This window comes from Arvicola amphibius, chromosome X (genome assembly GCF_903992535.2).
Source record: "Arvicola amphibius chromosome X, mArvAmp1.2, whole genome shotgun sequence".
NCBI lineage: Eukaryota > Metazoa > Chordata > Mammalia > Rodentia > Cricetidae > Arvicola > Arvicola amphibius.
The window spans coordinates 122,803,791-122,825,799 of NC_052065.1; the positions used below are offsets into that span (position 1 = coordinate 122,803,791).

The 22,009-nt window shown below is 41.9% G+C and overlaps 1 protein-coding gene across 1 annotated transcript; it reads left to right on the forward strand.

Annotated features, from left to right (window-relative positions):
* Positions 1–6,471: 6,471 nt before the first annotated feature.
* On the forward strand, positions 6,472–7,434 carry LOC119804478 (putative MAGE domain-containing protein MAGEA13P). Its single transcript, XM_038315885.1, has one exon. It carries the CDS (start codon positions 6,472–6,474, stop codon positions 7,432–7,434), a length of 963 nt encoding a protein of 320 aa, XP_038171813.1.
* The last annotated feature ends 14,575 nt before the right edge of the window (positions 7,435–22,009 follow it).

Here is a 22,009-nt window from a genome sequence, read left to right on the forward strand (position 1 = left end):
GAATGCTTGTATGTCTTGTGATACAATTTTGAAGCATTCGGAGAGGATGCACCGAGGTTGATGAAGACAAGACACTTTTGGGTGAGTGAGCAAAAATGGCTACATAGAGTACTGAGTATCTATATGAGACATTTGTTGTTTATTGTTTCCTTTAATGTTTAAGAGTGACTGCAAAATAGATATTATTGTAAGAATAAGGATTAGAGACATTAGTTAATATGATCACATACACAACGATAATGAAAAGGGATAGTGGAATAGTATCTGAAGCCTGAGTGTTTTCTAATGCTTTTTCTGATACACCAGGTTTTACAAGTCTATGTCTAATATACAGTAAGTAAAGGCATGACAGACAATAATGCATTAAATTAGTATGCCACAATAAAATGTTTTATAGTCAAATAAGTTGAGAACATTGAAATAAGTAGGTTGATCATGTAATATATTACAGAATTGTTTAGATCTCCAAATATTCCATGTTTTCTCATTAATCAATAGCAAGAAAAGCATAGTATAAGCATTTTGTAAATGAATTTTATTACAGAATCACTTCATTCATAGGGTATCCACTACCATATCTCATGAGATTAGCATTAGGTCAGAGCTGAGAAATACTGCCTCTACTCTGATAGCAAATATTATTTCTTGCAAAGTCTCATTTTGTTTACAAAGGGAGAGTAACCGAAACAAAACTGGAACAATTTCCACCCATTTATTCATTCAAAAGTTATAAGCAAATGAATCATATGGCTCATATTTCTGCTAATCCAGTTTGATTGTATGTTGATTTTGGAAGTTCCAGCATGAGCCTTCTTGAAGTAAAAAAGGCTTTGTGTGGCAAGTTCTGATTATAAACTTTTTAATGAGTCATTGTGGTATAAGGCCAGGTAGTTTACTGGTGTTTGATCACTGCTTTACTTTAGATAGCCAGTTGGATTTTAATTGTTTATTTTGTTAAAGAACATGATCGACATTTTCTGTGTGTGATCATAAAAGATAAGAGAAATTACGATGTAGCTACTGGATTCTCTCTTTATATTTCCACTTAGTTATGAATTCAGGTGGATTTCATTCCCATTATAACTTCAAAATAACTAATATATACTGTCTGTCATATATGTGTCAGTATGATTTGCTTTCATGTCATTTATTTATACATATGAGAGAGTGTCTGTGTAATATGCACATGCATGTGTTTGAGTTGCACAGAGGCCAAAGGGGGCCATCAGGTGTCTTCTGTCACTCTCCACCTTATTATTTAAAGGTAGTATCTCTTGCTGGAATTGGAGCTTATTTTATTTTCCTTAGGATAGCAGCCAGCAAGCTTCAAGAATCTTCTAGCCTCTGACATCCTCAGTGCTTGGGCTATAGCCATTCATAATATATATAGCTTGTTTTGTGGGTGCTGGAATCCACACCCCAGTCCTCATACATATACAGGAAGCAGTCTTAATGGCTTAACAACCTCTCTAGCCATTAAATGTTATTTTAAATAAGCATATCATAATAAAATTATATCTCAATTTGACATAGTAGGTAGAAATATAGACTCTGGATACACTCCTTAAGGACTCTGCCCCATACTAGTGATGTGAGTGACATGGAACAAGTAACACATTCTATCTGATATTTACTTACCTCTACTATAGTGTAAAATAAAGGGCTAGTGAGATAGCTCAGCGGGTAAGAGCACTTACTATCAAGTCTGGAGACTTCTACATGCTCTTTTCTGATATCTTCATGTGTACTATGATACATGTGCTAATGGACACTCACAATAAATAAATAAATAAATAAACAAATAAAAATAAATAAATGAATGAATGAATAAATAAAACATTTAGTGCTGAGAATATAGTTTGGTAGCTCAGTGGTATAGTGCTTACTTTGTAACTATGAGGCCCTAAATTCAATTCCCAGTGCCACAAAATATTAAATAATACTAATCTTTATCTAAAGAAATATTGAGTTTAATGAGTTTAATTAACACACAGAGAGAGACAGAGAGAGTGACAGAGAGAGAGAATGAGAGAGTGACAGAGAGAGAGAGAGAGAGAGAGAGAGAGAGAGAGAGAGAACACCACCTCATGTGCACCTCTGAAATAAAGTATTATTATGTGGTTATTGGCAGATTAACTTCAGAATATATCAAGCCTATATTGTTATGTTTGTGAATCTCTTAAAATCTAGCTAAGAGATGCACTGTCCACCAATACTACTGTGTATTGTACCAGAATGCTTACCTAGTTGTAAAGCAAGAAAAACGTTTGTTTAGAAATGAACAGTACTAATGTTAATTGCAGAGGTTTATCTCCATAGAAACCAATGGAATACACAGGCACATTTTTCAAGAGGTTAGCAACATTATTGCAAACCATATCTTTAAAGAACAATCAAGTGTTCTTCTGGACGTCACCAACAAAAAAATGAATAAAGACTCACATTGACATCAGTATCAGATATATAAAAGAAGAGTTTTTTTGGTTCTCAGGGAAATGAGAGTCTGATTACAAAGAATAAAACTCAGTCTGTACAGAGGCATTCTGGCTCATGAACCAAGGTAAGAGAATCCCTTGAGAGGGGCTCGCATAGAAACATCACCCTCTTTGTCTGTGAATGTTAGGGCAGGGCTTTCTAGAACAGGTTTTTCCATCACCACACTCCATAGTCCTGTGGAAAGTGTTTCAGGGAAATAGAAGACCTTGTGGAAGCAAGGAATACAGACCATAGTAAGAAGAATACAAATGCTTTGAGTGCCTGAATGATAGAAAAATCCCACCCAAACGTATATAGTTATTTCTGAATCTCTTATAAATTAGTCAAACAAGGGCTGCCCCTCCACCCCATATTGCTGATCTTAGTGTAGAGAAGATATTGGTTTGAGGGGTTGTGGCCTCTGGAAGAAGAAGAGATAAAAAGATGCCCGGAATTGTAGACACAGAGCTAAGAATAAAGGCTATTTTTAAAAAATCATCACTATGCAAGATATTCATCAGTGTGGCTATAGAATAAGGCAAGTTCAGGTACCCTCTCCTCTGCTGCCCAAGGAACAAGCTGGGGACATCTCCTTGGACACCTGGGAGCCCTCTAGAGTCAAGTCTCTTGCCAACCCTAAAATGGCTCCCTTAATTAAGATATCTACTTCCCTGCTCCCACATCCACCCCTCCTCCATCCCAACCATCCCATTCCCCCAAGCTCTCCCCATCCTCCCCTTCTCCCTTCTCTCTCCCCATTTCCCCTTACCCCCACCCCATCCCCCCCCATGCTCCCAACCTCTGCCCGGCAATGGGTTTTGATTCTACTGCATGGACGGGCTTTGTGGGAGCCTAGTCTGTTTGGATGCTCACCTTCATAGACCTGGATGGAAGAGGGAGGACCTTGGACTTCCCATAGGGTAGGGAACCCTGACTGCTTTTTGGGCTGGAGAGGGAGGGGAAAGCAGAGTGGGGGAAGGGGAGGGAAGTGGGAGGAGGGGAGGAGGTAGAAATTTTTACTAAAAAAATGAATTCTAAAGGAAAAAAAGTATTCAAAGTGAGATTAAAAATTGTTTATTTAAAAAAATAGTCACTATGTTTATTAATAATGACATATTAATGAAGGAGTAAAGGCCTGCTCTAAGGAGATAGTTAACAGTTTTGATTTATAAAAGTGCTATTTCATTAAAAAATAAGTTACAAAATAATGTGGTTCCTTTGATGCTTTCATATTTTATGTTGAACGACCTGCTGCACTTTGCCGCTTGCAGGCTTCCGTGCTTCGCTCCCAGTATTTCCCTTTGCACGAGCTTATCGCTATCACAAGTTCTAGTTCTGTTTCTTAAAACTTTTCGTGGGCCTTTAGCTTGTTCTATAACCTATCCTACCGCTAGTGAAAATGGATGTGAGATGAAAGGTCTCGTTTTACAGCTTCCGGTAACAAGTGGTTGTGACGTAAACTGACGTACACTGACTTCCGCTTCCCCTTGGGCTCAGAAGCCGGCGACGACGCGCGCGGGTGAAGGAGGTTGCGGCTGTTGCTCTTCAGCGGACCGAGGATTAGAGGCCCTGTGGTGGTTTTGAAGGTAAGGATATACGAAAAGTTTTAGGTACATTGGTGTATAAACCTTTCCTCAGAAATAGAATGGCCTCTACTCCTTACCATGCCTCTACTGCCTGCGCTGGCGGGGAAGGCCTGTTACACGGGGCTGGTTCATGGTGGCGTCCTCCATTTTGGAATCCTGAGGGGTGATTCTCGGACAGAGTTTAACTCTAGTCCGTAGGGAAGAAAGCTTCCAGACAATTCCGGACAGACGCCTAAGTACGGAAATATATTGTACAGTCTTGGGAACCTTTTTCAGACAGAACATAGCTTACCGAAAGGCACCCTGCCGTGAGCCCACAGAAACTGCTGTGTCATGGCCCTCAAACTGCTAGAGTTACATGGCCGTGTCTCATGGACGGCACGCATCAATTCCAGTGCCTGTACAATTCCATACCAAATTGGGTCCCACTGTGAGATGGGGAAGTAGGCAGGAGCTCCTGTCTCCAGCAACGAGCTTTCTCTAAATTAACTAATGAAAAATTAGTTTCTCCAAGGGAATTTTCCCCATATCCAAACCACACTTACGGGCGGGTCCCATGCCGCTGCCCAGCCAACACAAAACAAACTCAGAGGTATTGTGGAGAATTTTCCCTCGTAATGTTTTATTTGGACCTCTTCCTGCCACTCCCTTCCTCCGTTCCTGCCAACCCACATCCCCTGCCCCCATGCACGCCCTGACTGATTGCCCAGGCTCCTCCCCCACCCCATCCCGCTCCTCCCCATTTCCCCTTTCTCCCCACCCCTTGCCCCGCCCCTCCCCCCCACTAGTCTTTTGTTTCTATGTTCTTTATGGTTTCCAACTTTGAGGGCTTTCTTTTCAAAGGCAAGATTTCTCTGTGTAACCCTGGCTGCCCTCAAACTCTCTCTGTAGACCAGGCTGGTCTCAAATGAATGCAGAGATCTGCCTGCCTCTGCCTCCTAAGTGCTGAGATTAAAGGCTTACACCACCACTGCCCCGGCCAGATTTTAAGTTTTTATGGGTTTTGCTTATGTGTATTTGCTTTTGTGCATGCATGTATGTGTACATGCATGCATATGCATACTGCGTATGTGTACATGCTGGGAAAGTGTGTGTGCACGCACTTTTTTGTCCATGAACGTGTGTGCACGTAAATCTCTGTGTCAGTTTACTTCCCATTTTGTTTCTTTTTTTTATTTTTTATTTTTTTTCATGGTTTATTTTTTTATATTTAAAAGTTTCCATCTCCTCCCCTCCTCCTCCCCCTTCCCTCCCCTCCTCCTCCCCCTTCCCTCCCGTCCTTCTTCCCCTTCCCTCCCCTCCCACCCATACCTCCCCTCCCTCCGACAGAGAAAGAAAACTTGGGATTAGAAGGTAGGATCTAGGAAGAGTTAGGGAGGGGAAACCATGGTCATAATATAGTCTATGAAAATAATTTCAATAAAAAATAATAATAGGAAACTTCTCTTCTAATATTAGCCCAAGAAGGCCCCAGACAAACATGTCTGTATGAGACCCCTCTCATTTCCAGGTAGTCCAGTATTTCACAAAGGTGGGGCTGTTTGTATGTTGACTATTTGTTTTAGATATTTTTAACATGGATGGAATCTGAGATGAGGAAATTCAGGTTGCCAGAGGGGAGGACTCTGAGGGAAGACTAATGGACCTCCATTTCAAGTACATACTAGATTCTGCCACTGCCAAAGTCTAAAGGATAGTGAGCAGAGGTCACTATCTTTAGTCTTATTGGTCTTAGCGAGGTGAAGGCACTGTTCTAAGTGAACAGAGTTGGCTCTATCTGCCCAACCAAAGAATGAGACAAGTTCTGTTAGCAAACAGTATGTGGACCCTGAACAAAGATGGAGGGGATTCCCGAGCCTTTAGAGATTTGCTGCTCTTACCCTGCGAGACCCTACTTTTTAGTATACTGATTTGTTTTGCCAGTATCCCCCTGCCCCCGTAGTGTCAAGAGACTAGAATCAGTTTATCAGAGAGCTGTGTCTCAGGCCTTGCCATAGTCAGTTGGGGGGTGGAAAGAAGACACTTTCACAGCAACAGGTGAACCTAGTCTCATATACTGCTATTAAGAGGACCCATTCACTGGGTGAACCAGGCAGAGTGTACTTCTATACAGCGGTTAGTCCAAGTCTGTGCTTGTTGTCTGTGACCTGAGCCCCACTCCTGAATTGCTTATATGGAAGTTCCAGGAACAAAGGACATAGTTACTGTACTAAGTCATAGCCAGAGACCATAGAGTAGAATAGAGTTGGTAGGAGGCAGGCCCATGAGACCCAAGAGAACTACCTAAGATAAATATTGAGAAAACCTTTGTCACTGCTGACAGCTTACCAAACCCTCACATTTTTTTCTTTCACCCTCAGGCCACTCTTCATCAACTTTCTCCTGCCAGTTACCTGCAAAACAAATTATAATGTCCCACAGGCATGTGGAAGGCCGCGAGGCCCAAGAAGAGAATGAGGGTCAGCTCAGGGAGGAGGTTCCTGTAGCTAGGGAGGTGGGCACCCCAGAGGGAGGACCTGCTGCTCAGGTTCCTTCTTCCTCCTCTGCTCCCACCCAAGCCACTCTACCAAATGAAGGTTCTTCTCGTCAAGCAGGGAGACGTCAGAGCATCTCAAAGGCCTACCTCTTCTCCAGGTTCTTGATCAACACTCAGCTCCAGTATAAGGTGACCGAATTGGTGAAGTTTCTGAGTTTCAAGTATACAACAAAGCAGCCCGTCACAGAGGCAGAAATTCTGAAGAATGTTGTCAAAGAGTATAAGCACTACTATCAAGTGATCTTCAAGCATGCCTGTGAATGCATGGAAATGGTTTTTGGCATTGAAGTGAAGGAAGTGGATGCTATCAACCACTCCTATGAGCTCCTTAAAGTCCTTGACCTCACCTATGATGGGCGCTCCAGTGGTGAAGACGACGAGGGCATCCCCAAGATAGGCCTCTTGGTGCTCATCCTTGGTGCCATCTTCATGGAGGGCAACCGTGCCCCTGAGAAGAAGATCTGGGACATGCTGAATACGGTTGGCATATCTCCTGACCAGCATGATTTCATCTGTAGGAATCCCAGAAAGTTCATCACTGAAGATTTGGTTTCCGAGAAGTACCTGGAATACCGGCTGGTACCAGGCAGTGATCCTCCATGCTATGAGTTCCTGTGGGGCCCAAGGGCCCATGCTGAAACCAGCAAGATGAAAGTCCTGCAGTTTTTCTCCAAGGCTGTTCGGAGCAGCCCCACTTCCTTCACAGCTCTGTATAAGGAAGCCTTGAAGGATGAAGAGGAGAGAGCCCAGGCTGCCCTTACCTCAGTGGCCAATCCTGATGCCGGGGAGGACTTGGGTTCTGGGGAAAAGCCCAGCAGCTTCTCCCGCCCTGAGTAAATTCAGGCTGCTTCTTCACACTATTTAAAGATAGCAGTCAGATATTCAAGTGGAAGAGAGTTTAGGTTCTTTTTCTTTTTCTTCCTTTTTAAAGGGTTTATTAGCTTCAGAGTCTCCATTCATTAACTGTTGCTCCCACATTTGTTGCTGTTTGTTTCAGAAGAAGAAGTTTGCTGCAGTGAAAAGTGTGTTGATAACATTCTCAGCTTTTTAGAGGAAGATCAAATAGCATTGCAGCAGAGCTTTACTTGGACATGAGAAAGATTCCAGTAGTAAAATAGGATCAGGAAGTGCAAGAAAGATCTAAAAAAATGGCAGATTCTATTGTTCTTGTAGTCTGTTTTGTGAAACTAAAGATATGCACCTCTTACTTAGTTGATTTGGTGAAGAATGCATGTGCAGTTAAAGGTTAATAAAGTGCACTGTCCTGTTTTCCCAGCAAACAGTGTCTGTTCTTTCGAAGGCATGTTTATATCAGGGGAAATTCATATATCAGTGAGGAAGATGATGAAATAGTGTGAAAAACAAAGACTTAAGTTAAAGGACTGAGGAGGTGGGATACCAAATAACAGGTATAAAGTATCAGTGCTTTGAGCCAAGGCATTTTGGGGCTTTGGGAAATCACAAATCCTCTGTTAAGGTATATGGTGGTAGGGACCAGATTCTCAGGCAATGTGTCCGATACATGAGAGAAAACTTAGAAGGAAAAAAAAATGCTCAGAGAACTTCTCTTTGAAGTATGGTTAAACAAGAAATAAACCTCCACTGGGGATGGGGCCATTATAGAAGGTGACGTGAACTCTTACCCAGTGCTATTGAACATAATGTCTACCTAAGCGTTGTGTACAAAACATTTCTGGGAACTCTCACAATACTGCCTTCATGTGGTGGATAGAATTCTCTAAGTTGTAGTCTTCACCCTGGTCTCAGAGAACACACTCCTCTGTAGGGTCATTTTTTTTTTTATTTTTAACTTGTTTTTGATATTCTTTGAGTCTTTTTTTTTTTGTTTGTTTGTTTTCGAGACAGGGTTTCCCTGTAGTTTCTAGAGCCTGTCCTGGAATTAGCTCTTGTAGACCAGGCTGGCCTCAAACTCAGAGATCCTCCTGCCTCTGCCTCCCGAGTGCTGGGATTAAATTCTTTTGAGTTTTACACATAATACATCTCGATCCCATTCATTTCCCATCCCTGTGTATCCACCCTCTGCCCATACAAAGCTTCCCCAAAATAAAATGAAATTTAAGAGAAGGAAAAAGGAAGCAGTAGCGTGGCACAGGGAGTCACACAGTAGACCCTTGCAAGTCTTCATTGCAGAGTCATTGGTCTGGTCCAAGGCCTCTGGTTTCTACTACACTATCGATGCTGGGCCCTCACTGGGACTCCTCTTGGTTACCCTGCAGTTGCCCTGTGTCATGGAGATCCTGCAGCTTTGGGTCTTCAGGACTGACCTTCCTGTGCTCCAGCAGATCACAGATGGGGTGGATGTTGGGGTGGGCTAACACATAGCCCTGGTTCTGGGCCTGGGTAGAATCTGCCAGCTCTCCCCTGTCTTCACTTCCAGGGCGAGCTCTCCAGCATTGCCCAGCTAGTTTTCCCCCTTGCAAGAGGTTGGGCTAATTCTGCTATCACACTCTCAGAGTTGACTCTCCTGCACCTACACCTTCAGGGCCAGCTCTACTGTGTTGCCCAGGCGTGTGCAGGGGCCACTCCTGAATGCTTCAGCTGGTGAGGGGCAGGGACAACTCTCCCACCTACCACAGGCAGTGAGGGGCGCTGGTGAGGGCCTCTCTCCCCCACCCACACCACCATATGATGATGAGGGGCGAGACCAGATCTCCCATGCTCATGAGGGGCCTGCACCTAGCCAAAAGGGTCAGCTCTACTGTTGCTGCCCAGGCAAGGTGCAGGGCCTGCTTTCCTAAGTGCTGCAGCTGGTTAGGAGGAGGGGTCAGCACTCTTGGTTTGTTGCAGTAGGTGAGGGCTGTGGGGGGCATCTCTCCCCCATCCACACCACTGCATGACAGGTGAGTAGTGGGGACAGCTGTCCCACACTTTCAGCTTTAGGGCTAGCTCCCCCCACCACCCACCCGCACAGGGACAGCTCTACTATGCTGCCCAGGAAGGTGCATGGCCTCTCTCCTTAGTGCCGCAGCTGGTGCCCGGCAGGTCCAGCTCTCCCGCATTTAGACTGTGAGGTCATTAATTAATAATTAATAATTAGGTGATCCTGACATTTGTCAACTTTAAGCGAGGGTTGGTTAGAAAATTGGTGGCAGTTAAATGAATGAAAAAAAATGATTAGAATAAAAGAGAAACTATAAAAGACAAATGTCCTGTGAATTGTATACAGCTTGGGGAAATTCCAACATAAATAGGTTTAAATAATACGTATATTATTAATAAGGAAAAATTTAGTGAGTTTTGTTTGAAAAATCAAACTATTGACATATATTAGAAATACAATATACACCACACAAATGTGTCTAGTACTTTGTGTGTATCCCATAAACACCCCAAATCCTACTATATGACTTAAATCCTTTACAGCGAAGAACTCTGAGACTAATAGCACCCGGCACTTTGCCCAAAATATGTGACTAGTAAACGGCATGTCTGAGAATGAATTCCTGATCTCAGTTCACCAAGGCCTATACTGTTCCTGTTCTCATAGTTCATTTCTCTCCTCAATAATGGTTTTGGCAAAATAAAACCGAAATTTTAAGCAAAAGCATGGAAAACAGAATTGAATAAGGAAAATGAAATAAAAAAAACAATCTGAGATTCATTGCTGAGGTTTACCGGGGTCCTCTAACCTGGACCCCAGAATTCAAAAGATCTACCCCATCCAGAATTCAAAAGATCTACCCCATCCAGAATTCAAAAGATCTACCCCATCCAGAATTGAAAAGATCTACCCCATCCAGAATTCAAGATATACCCCATCCAGAATTCAAGATATACCCCATTCAGGTGCTACCATTTTGTTTCACCCCAGTACTTTGTCAAATTATAGCACCCTTCCCCCTTGCAAGCCCCTGTCTCTCAGGCCTATCTCTGGAAACTGGTCTGCTGAAACTAGCAGAACCTCTTTTGAAGGCTATATTCTGCTCCCAGTGGGACAATCCTGTATCAGTTCCCTGACAGAGCAGCCCTTTCTTTGCAGAAGTGTTCCGGATGTCCCAGCCCTCATCGGGAATCCCTCTGATCCAATCATCATTGGTTCAATATGTGATGAACTTTGAAAAATGGTTTGATTCCTGGTCATACCTACTGAACCCCTTTAATATACTCTCAAATTACTTTGTAAATGAGATATGACCAAAGTTTAATGTGGAGGAAAGAAGGGGGAAATGAGAGATTTTGAAATTAACAATCAGCATTAGGGTTTTATTAAGACATATTATTTGCCCTCCCCTCAGAGCTCAAGTGAGTCCTGTAGAAGAAGGGGCAGCAATAGTGTAAGATCCAGAGGGGATGGAGAACCGGGCCATCTGAATAAATTATACAAGGCACAGATGAACTCACAGAGACTAAAGCAGCAAATGCAGAGTCTACGTGTCTGCACCAGATCCTTTGAATATGTAATATAGCTGTTATTTTAGAATTTTTATGGGACTCCTGAGTGTGAGAACAAGCAGATCTCTGACCGTTGTGCCTGCCCTTGGGACTCCTCTTCCTACTGAGTTGTTGTGTCCAACTTCAAAATGATAATTTTTGTTTCATCTTACATTTTTTTTATTTTGTCATGTTTGATTGTTATCTACTAGAAATCTATTCTTTTCTAATGAGAGACAGGAAGTAAATCTGGAAGGGAAGGAGGTGGGGGAAGAACTGGGAGGAGTTGAGGGAGGGGAAACTATAATCAGGATATATTTTTGAGAAAAGAATCGAAATTTTATAAAAGGGGGAAGATATATGATTTGAAGCAGGGCATTGAACAAATATATAGATGAATGATCTTATGTAGATGGTTAAAACTAAAACCTCCTGCACAAGAGGCAGATGAGAAACACATATAGGAAGCTAAATTCCTGAAACCCTGGAAGATAAATAGTTGTTCCTTAGTGGACATTCTATCTCTAATGGGAAAAAAATGAAGTTTAGTCATCTATCCACAGTATCTTGTCTATTTTTGGAGGTGCAGCTCAGTGATACACAAGCCCAAGGCTTAAGGGTCAATGCCTCATAAGTACTACAAAAGAAGATAGGAAAAATCTTGGCTCCCAGTTTACCCAAAGGTACCGACCTATACAGGTAGGAGTGTAGCATATGTGGATTTCCTGAGTGTAAAGACAGATTGCTTAGTGTTTGTTTTATTGGGATAGATTCTGGCATTTGGGAATTATTACTGTTAATACAGATGAACAAAGGAGTGGAAAACCCCAAGAACATAAAGAATTAAGAGCTTCCTTTTGGCTCTGTGGGTATTTTTTACATATACCCTATAAATCCCAAAAGAATGCCCTAAGGATAGAAAAACTTCCTTCCATTCCAAAGGAATACGATCCATGTTCTTGCAGCATTTATCTATGTTTTTAAAATGTTGACAAGATTCTGATTATTTGTTTATAAACTATGTCTATGGTTTATATTACTTGATTTATTGTTCCCTCATTTCATTTTTCTCGGGGACATGCCTGTTTCCTTGTTAAGAAACTGTTTATTTTTAGTCAAACCAGGGTAGGCCAAAGGATCATCAGCAAAGAGCTCTTGGTCTCTGATGTAGGAGGGCAAGAGAAGGAGGTGAGGGACAGAGAGAACAGGAGAAGGAGAGGGATCAAGAGCAAGAGAGAATGAGACCGAGCTTAGGGAGGATGAGAACATCACAGTAAGCAAGCAGCTGCTATTTGAAGTTTGATTCCAACTGTTCTGTGTTCAAACCCTTCCTTTGATTTGGTTAAATGAGCCATTAATTTCTCCCTTTTTATACGAGGTTAGACTTGTTTTTTTTTATTACCTATTCTTAAAAGGCCTAAGGAAAACTCTGTTAATTCATTGACTCATCCATTCCTACAATTACCTTCTTTGATATTCTTCCTTGTGTTCTCTATAAGTTTTGTAATATGTTACTCACTTGCTGAGAAGCTGAACTTCTTGTAGGACTAAATTAATATAAACTTAACCTGCACAGATATATGTGACCTACTGTTTTGTTTTCTTTGTTTTTTAATTAAATGTATCTATTTTACATCCCCACCACAGGTTCCCTTCCCTCCTATCCCCCCATTCCCCCTCCACTACCCTCCCATCCCGATCTAAACCACCTCTGTTTCTATTCAGAAAGGAGCAGGCCTCCCAAGACTATGAACACAGCATGGCATATCTTCTAGTTGTGATAAGACTAAGCTCCTCCCCTTGCATTAAGGCTTGCCAAGGCAATTCAGTATGAAGAATAGGTTCCCCAAAGCCAGGCAAAGTGTTAGGGTAAGCCCCTGCTCCCATTGCTAGGAGTCACATGAGTACACCAAGCTGTCACATATAGGTAGAGGGCCTAAGTCAGTTCCACGCACCCTCCCTAGTTGTCGGTTAAGACTCCATGAGCTCCTATGAGCTCAGGTTAGTTGTTTCTGTGGGTTTTCTTGTGATGCCCTTGAACCCTCTGAGTCCTACAATCCTTTCTCCTTCTCTTCAGCAGGATTCCCCAAACTTGGCCTAATGTTTGGCTGTATTTCTGCATATATTTTTATTACTAGATGAAGACTTGCTGATGACAATGTATAGTCACCAGTCAATGACTAGAGCAGAATATTGTCAGTAATAATAACATTGACATTTTTTTCTCCAAATATTTTCAGTTCTATCCTAGGTCTCTGGGCCATCTAGCCTCTAGGTCCTGGCACCCCATAAAGTGTGAAGAGTGGTATCACTCCTGTAGCATGGGTCTGAGACCACTCCCACAATTTCAGTGCCACCATTACCACCCCTGACACCTTTCACAGGCAGGACAGATTGTAGGTCAAAAGTTGTGTGACTAAGCAGGTGTCCCATATTCCTCTACTGGAAGATCTTTATTAACTCCACATCGGACAGAGGACTGAGCTCCAAAATACGTAAAGAACACAAGAAACTAGACATCAAAAACCAAATAATCCAACTTTAAAAATGAGGTACAGATCTCAGTAGAGAATTCTCGACAGAAGAATTTTAGATGGTAGAGAAATGAAATGCTCAACATCCTTACCCATCAAGGGAATGCAAATTAAAACAATTCTGAGATTCCATCTTATACCTGAAAGCTAAGATTAAAAACACAAGTAACAGCTTATGGCAGAGAGGATGCAGACTAAGGGGAACACTCCTGGTGGGTGTGCAAAATTGTACAGCCACTTTGGAAATCAATATGACAGTTTCTCAGAAAATTGGGAATCAATCTACCCCAAGACCCCAGCAATACCACTCTTGGGCATATACCCAAAAGATGTTCAGTCATATCACAAGGACACTTACTGAACTATGGTCATAGCAGCTTTATTCGCACTAGCCAGAATCTGGAAACAACCCAGATGTCCCTCTACTGAAGAATGGATAAAGAAAATGAAAATGTGGTACATCTACACAATAGAGTATTGCTCAGTGCCAAAAATAGTGAAATCAGGAAATGTGCAGACAAATGAATGGATCTAGAAAAAAATCAACCTGCATGAGCTAACCCAGACCTAGAAAGACAAACATGGTATGTACTCACTTATAAGTGGATATTTGCTGTAAAGTAAAAGGTAACCATGTTATAATCCATAACATCACAGAGGTTAGATAACAAGGAGGGCCCAAGGGGGCATATATGGATCTCTCTGGGAAGGGGAAATAGAAGAGGTCTCCTGAGTGGACTGGGGACAGGTGAGGATGGGCACATAAGGATCAGATTTGTGTGTGGGTGGAGAGGAAGAGTACTGAAAGAGATGTCTTGATATGGGGGCATTTAGGGGTCAGATAGAAACATGGCACAAGGGAAACTCCCAGAAATCTACAAGGATGACATCAGCTAAGACTCCTAACATTAGTGATTAGGTAGCCTGAACTGGCCATCTTCTGTGTCCAGATTTCCAGTGGAGGGTGTGGCCCTGCTTTTTTTAAAAAATTTTTTATTACTTTATAACTAATAATAATCAAAATTTCCACTTCATCCCCTGATATAGGAGGATCTTCTTTCTATGTGTTGCTTTCATTGGCTAAATAAAGAGACTGCCTTGGCCTTTTGATAGGACACCAGCTTAGATAGGTAGAGTAGACCAAACAGAATGCTGGGAAGAAGGCAGATGCCATGGCTCTCTGGCCCGAGGCCCGAGGCGGACGTAGGCTAGAATCTTGCCGTTAAGCCACAGTCATGTGGTGATACACAGATTTATTAGAAATGGGTTAATTAAGATGTGAGAGTTAGCCAAGAAGAGGCTAGAGATAATGGGCCAGGCAGTGTTTTAAATGAATACAGTTTCTGTGTAATTATTTCAGGTATAAGCTAGCCGGGCTGTGGCAGGAATGCAGCAGCTCCTCATTACTACACTCCCCTCCTCCCACATCCCTCCCGCTCCCCCACAATCCTCATCCCCTCCCCACTCCAGTCCTAGGAGAGGTAAGATACCCTGCCCTGTGGGAAGTTCAAAGCCCTCCTACTACATCCAGGCTTAGGAAGGTATGCATCTAAATAGAATAGGATCCCAAAAAGCCATCCAACCACACTGAACCCGATAAAAGAGAAAGTGGGAAGTAGCCTGCAATACATGGGCACGGAGACCACTTCCTACGTATAACCCCAGTAGCACAGACAATAAGAGCAACAATGAATAAATGGGACCTCCTGAAACTGAGATGCTTCTATAAAGCAAAGGACATAGTCATTAAGACAAAAAGGCAGCCTACTGAATGGGAGATCTTCTCCAACCCCACATCAGACAAAGGTCTGATCTCCAAACTATATAAAGAACTCAAGACACTAGACATTAAAATTCTAAATAACCCAATTAAAAAATGGGGTACTGAACTGAACAGAGAATTCTCAACAGGAGAATTTCAAATGATGGCGCTGCTTTTTAAAGGGCTGAGTGATTGTTTAATGTTTTCTTCTTGCCAAATTGAATTTCTTTCTCTGACTCTGTTTTCTATGGGTTGCGTCTGATGGAGCCATGAAGCATAAACAGGGGAGATGTGCTAGGCATTGAATGAGGGCTGCAGGCACTGTGCATGCTGAGTAGATTGTGTGACCATCCAGGGCACATATACAGATGTAGAACATTCTGGGTTGGCATGAGTCCCCAGAGGCCTAGAGCATTGCAGGACAGCAAGAGACTCCAGTGGAGTATCAAGGCTGGATCCATATTAGGGGATGTGGTGATATCAGTAGCTGTGGGTTGTAGATGCAGGCTACTGGACTGGAAAACAAAGAAGTTTACATGTCTGTTTGTTCCCAGAGTCGGATGCCTTTTCAAAAATATTAAACTCTCTGTGCTTAATGTCAGGATAGAATCTGTCTGCACTCAAGGAAAAAAACATTTTAGTAAATTACTGTCTAATAAAAGAAGGGGAGAGACAGTAAGTGAAAAATTAGGAGAGAATGAATATTATAATAATATGTGATATGTATCACAAAGTTTTTAGAATATTTCAGAATGTAGAATCTGTGGTTTGGGACTCTGCAACAACACTGCAAAAGAAACATCTCAGGCCTAGAATCAGGATTTGGATTTCTAGATGATCGTATTGCACAGAAAAGGCTGATATGAAGCCTTGGGAGCGAGTGCTTTAACTTCTCTGCTTGAAATAGACATTAATCATCTCTGACAAATTTTCAACGAAAAACATTGTTTCTACAGGGAAAGATCAGAATGAAGAGAGGTCTAGGCCAGCATTGGCCAATAGCACATTTTTGCAATAATTAAGTATTCACTACCAGGGGCTATTAGCAATCAAATTATGCTAGTTTAACTAAAAAGGAGAATATTTGCTTTTAAGATAAATAATTGCATGCGGTAAGTGACTAATATAATGGACAGCAAAGTTTAGAAACAGATTTTTTTAAGGAAACCTTGAAAGATTCTGATATTTATTTTGGTTGAGAAAAATTTGAGAATAATGTGGCAGCTTATTTGTGAAAGTCACAAATCAAGGGTTGGGGCTTGTGAGATGGTTCAGTGGATAGAGGCACTTCTTACCAAGGCTGTTATCAAATCTGAATTTGATTCCTGGGACCCACGTCGTAGAGACAGGTTGTGTTCTGGTTTCTGCATGCGTGCTTTAGTGTGTGTGTGTGTATGTGTGTGTGTATTACCTCATAAGCAAACCAATAAAGGAGATGTGAGGGCTGGAAAGATATCTTAGCAGTTAAGAGCACCTGCTGCCCTTCAAGAGGACCTGGAATTGCTCTCTAGTGTGCAAAACAGACCTCTTACAACTGTCTGTACCTCCAGCTTCAGGGGCCTCAAGAGCCTCTTTTGGCTTCTCTGGGTGCCTTTACATCAGTGACATAGATATATGTATATACTATTTTTAATATTAAAAATAAAGGATTTACAGACAGTTGTTTGATAAACTCACTGTGGTCCTGTGACAGAAATAAAACAGAGTAAATAGCTTCATGGGAAAACATTGTACTTTCTATAAAGAATTTTCTAAGATGTAGCATGTCTAAGGTGGGACAGGTGCCAAGACGAGATGCATTTTCAAGTCCTTTTGTGTACTGTAGATCTGTGGCTGCGTAATCTGGTGTTGGAAATGCTAGACTACCAAGAGAATTTGTTTCTAACTAGACAGCTGTGCAATACTGAAGTCATGTGGGCACCTAGGCTAGGTGGTCATGTCTATGTTTCTATTAAGTCCTGGATAGAAATATACTCTATCAGTCTTTGAGATTTAGAGCTCTATTTTCTACTCTCATTCTTAGAAATTTTACTACTAAAGTAATTTATGAGAAACAAGAAAACTAAATGTAAGAGTTTTTATTTCCTTCAGGCTATCAACATTTTTCTCCCATATGCTCTTCATCCCACAGCTTTACTGGGTTTGTAAAGTTATTTCCCTACGTACGTCTAGATAAATATAGTGAAAAATGGGATTCCTGGGTCAGATAATAGTTGATGCTAATTATTCCTAGTAAAAATATTATATGACTTGATGGAAGAGGTTGCCATAATTAGTTTCTGTATTTATAACACTGAAATCATTATCTTTTATGTAACCTTTGAATTCAGAAAAATATGGTTAAAATAATTATGTCATTTATTTAACAATTCAAAGGCAACAAGATGTCAAGTGATTTAATGGCCAAATATTGACAGTGCACACTATGCTGCAGAAACTGTGGCTATCATGGGAGACGCAGCATGGCCTTTGCATCCACAAAGCTCATAGTTAAATGGAGTAGATGAACAGGTAAATTCTCAGTGACAGCTCAGAAATGAAAAGCGTGCTGAGAAGAGAACTCACGAGGTGTATGGAAACACAGAGAATGGGTGCATAAAGCACCTGCGTTGAGAGGGGAAGAAAGTGGATTATTAAACACAGTTATGTATCAATTTAGATATGAATTTTATACTAAATATATATATATACATCTGTATACATTCCTTGGAAATTCTTTTTTGTCCTTAGAGCCATCCCTTGTCCACTGCTTCATCTGATAACACATGCAACTTGAATGCATCAATTTGTAGACTTGCCAGTATTTCATGGCCATGTTGGTTCAGGCAATGGGAAGATAAACAGAAGACTAAGAACCAGAAGGGTGAAATTAGCAGATTCTATTTTTAGTGTACCAGAATGCATCTATTTAAATGACTGCATGTTTTCCATGCTCCTAGCCCCACAATTACTCCTTTCCCGCCTGTGAAAGGATAGAATTTTGCAGACCCCTGTCTTTCCATCATGATGTGACCCTTAACCTCTGTCTTGAAATCAGAGCCCTTAGAATGAAGGGGATGAGGCTCTCAAAAGATTGGATCCAGTAACATTCCATCACAAAGGGGAAGGGGCTCACAAATATTTCATGACATAATTTGTAAGTGATTCAAGAGAGTGTGTAGGGCCGTCTCCTCTGCAAAGATATAGAATTGGGTAGTTGTTGTTTAAGGGCAGATTTTTCTTTAATGTTATAGTGTTCCCTAAGTTGTCCACATTCTTGTAAGTAAACCCTTACCTATGCTCTTATAAATAATATAAGTTGGACACACTGATCACCCAAAAATCCAGTGTTTTCAAATCTAGGAAGATAAAGAAGTTCAGGAAGTGCCAGGAACAGTCAGGGTTATAAGCTGAGATTGTTTCTATGCGACACAGAAAGGGAAAATTCCTAGCTATGCTTTTTCCTAACAAGCATTCTTTTAAGGGTTCAAGCAGAGAACCTGCCTTTCATGTTGGGGGTCTTAGTGAGGTGACATTTCATATGAGAAGGCTGAGCTTTTGCTGACAGAAGGGTGACTCTTAGGCATCATGTAAGTAAACAGGAGGAAGAGTAAAGCATCTTCTCACATGAGAAGAAATACCAGACCTGCAAGTTCTGGTTGCCAGGCCCTAGAAGTTTCACTGTGCCAGATTTGATTTACTCAGACTTCTATCTGAATATTGTGAGGGATGTGGTTTCAGATCAGCAGATGGGAGGGAGGGGAGGTATGGGTGGAGGGGAGGGGAGGGAAGGGGGAGAAGGAGAGGAGGAAAGGGGGAGGAGGAGGGGAGGGAGGGGGGAGGAGGAGGGGAGGAGATGGAAAAAAAGATTTAAGGTTTTTAAATTTAAAATAAAAATTAAATAAACATCAATAGAAGGAACTCATGACTGAGAGACCATACCATTGCAGATATATCATTCTTTCTGGGCAGTTTTTCCTTTGAGGCTCCAAGCCTGGTACCCCATCTCTGCAATTTGTTCAGCTTTATCCTGGGAGTTCAAGGAAACTAAGATTTTCAATTCCTGTCATCAAAGAAGCATTCCCAGTCTTGGAAAACATAAACAGGAGTTCAATGGAGGCTGATTGGACTCTCTCCCTCTACACACGATCATATGGCTGGTAGTATAGCCAGTCCAGTGGGTTCTCCCCAGTAGGTTTCAGGCAGAATCATAACTCTCACTATTTCATAGGTTCGTTGTGCAGAGTTTGAGAGAGGGGAGGCTTTTGTGAACCAACTAGAATAAGATGGGTGAGAGATGAGTCGCATCCTTGGGAAGTAGCAGGAGAAGTTCCAGGTGGAGCAATGCTAACTTTCCTATACAGAAATTAGGTGGCGCAATTCCTCCTGACTCTGCAATAGCAGACAGGAGGTTATAAGGTTTCCAGCTTGTGCCTTGTCTTCTATATTAAAGGGCGATGTTTGTTTTGAGGTGGATAGCCTTGAATATAGAATGGATGCGTGGCAGACTTGTATCTGGGGAAAGAACTCTGAAGGAAGAGCAAAAAGTGCCCTTTCACCCAGAGAAATACAGGGTACTAGCACATTCCCTAGAAAGAATTCTCTACTGGCCAGGATATATCTTCTATCTTTTGTTTTCCAATTGCCATGTGGAGAGTCCTATGGAACAGAGGCATTTTGTGAAGTGACTGGGGTCACCGAAGTGAGAATCACAGCCTGTGTTAGTGCTAGGAGTAAGGAAAAGCCCTGAGAAAGGATTGGGAAAATATTGAGGGAAAGATGAGGGGTTTTTCTATGAAGAGAGTGGTCCTGGTCTGGCCACCGGTAGCTGCTATCACTGGGAGGCACTTGTGGCAAGAATTGTGCTCTTTATTTCTCTAGTTTCAATCTCATGAGACTTTTCCACAGAAGAGACTTGTCTATCATTGAGAAATATGAAACTGAGTTCTATGTATCCATAGATACAGGAAGCTCTCATTCCATCTGCCCTAGTAGTAGTGAACCAAACATCCAAGACTCTGGGACTTCTGTCATTGTTTGAGTGTCATGTGGAGGTTTTTAGTGACGAGCTGGACTTGCACAAGCAGGGAAGGAGTCTTAGTCTTTACTAAGAAGACTTGGAAGGAGGAATAGGGGTAGCCCAGGTTGCCCCAGAGGAGACACAGGTAGACATCAGACCAAATCTTTGCTCCCAATTTTTGTTTCCTTCCATTTTGTATTGTGTCAGAAGAATAAGGGAGGCTTTCTGTTTAAGAGTTACTTTGGTATTGGGGGTGGTATTGGTATACCCAGTCTTGAGGGCAACAACTTGGAAAAGAAGTTGGAAGTTTCCTTACCACACAGTAATATAGGGCCCTATTCCAGAGTGTCCACGGAGATTCTGTAAGAGGCCCCAAGTTAGGCCCACCTTTATACCATTTTCCTTTCTATATGATGTCTAAAACTCATAGTAATGGAAGCTTTTTGTGAGGGAGGTGGACTGGATCAGCATGGAGTATTTCTAGCCTAGAGAAATGTGGAAGCAAGGTCAGTATCCCAGAAGGGAATTGAAGAAAGAGGGAAGATTGAGATGTTTCCATTCCCACACAGTCATCCATAGGAAGCTCAGGATAGGGTGAGTGGTATGCTGTTTCAGAGCTTCCTTTGGAGAGGTTGAATGTTGACAGGGTGAGGACACAGGTCAAAGAATCCCAGGCTAACTCCAAAATATTTTAATTATATTTTCATCATTATAAGGAGCAAACTCATGAAACAGGAACAAGAAGTCCAACCTCAGCTTTGTAGCGTGGGAACCAGAGAGAGAGAGAGCCCTGGGCAGGTTGTCAGTTTTCTCTGGGTAACAAAAAGGTCACACCATAACATGGTCCAGCCTCTTAAAAATTATTGGCTGACAGAGGTTCCCCATCAGTTGAGTGAAGTGAAGCTTTTGGAGTGGAGTCTGGACTTGGGTCAGTTGTGGAGGGGCTATAGTTTGGTAACTCTCAAGAATGACAGTTCAGGGGAGTACTCCCACCGTTCCCCTGATTCCACTGAAGTGCTCTCTGCTTTGGCGGTTACCCCTGATTGACTTATACTGACTTTTCAGTGTTGTGAGAACACTGTGTCAGTTACAGTGGTGGAGAAATGTGTGCCTTTCCAGCATGTCAGAATTCATTGAACCACAGTTAATTCAAAAGATAGGTCAGATTTGTTGGCTGCAAATCACTAAATATTCTTGCTTTTACTTAATAAAAGTGACCACAATTACAGGTTCTTTTATTCCAATCTCAATAACCATATGAACTTCAAAGTCACAGTTTTCACGTTACATATCATGCTGTAATGTTTCTGTGTGCGTGTGTGTGTAGCAGAATGGCTAAGAAAAGAATTCCTAAGAAAAGGTTAAAGGGGCTACAGAGTTCAGAGAGGCTGTCATAAAAACAGAGGCAGAAAGTCTCTGTAGGGAACCTGCTCCGTTCTGCAAACTTCTGCTGCAGAGTTATTCAAGGTTCAGAGTTTAAATGCAGGACTTCTTAGCAGGAATTTTTGAGGGTCAGTTTCAAGAGGATTGTGTCCCACAGGCAGGAAACTGCTGGGGACCTGGAGCTTAGCAACAGAGGCAAAAGATGTTGCCTGTGGCAATTTTTTCTGAATGCCACTTGGGATGAGGTGATAGTTCCATGAGCCGATAGCATCCCAGTCTTAAGGTGCTCCTTCTTGTGTAGTCCCAGATGAGAGAGTTCAGTCTGGTGTACCAGATAAGCTC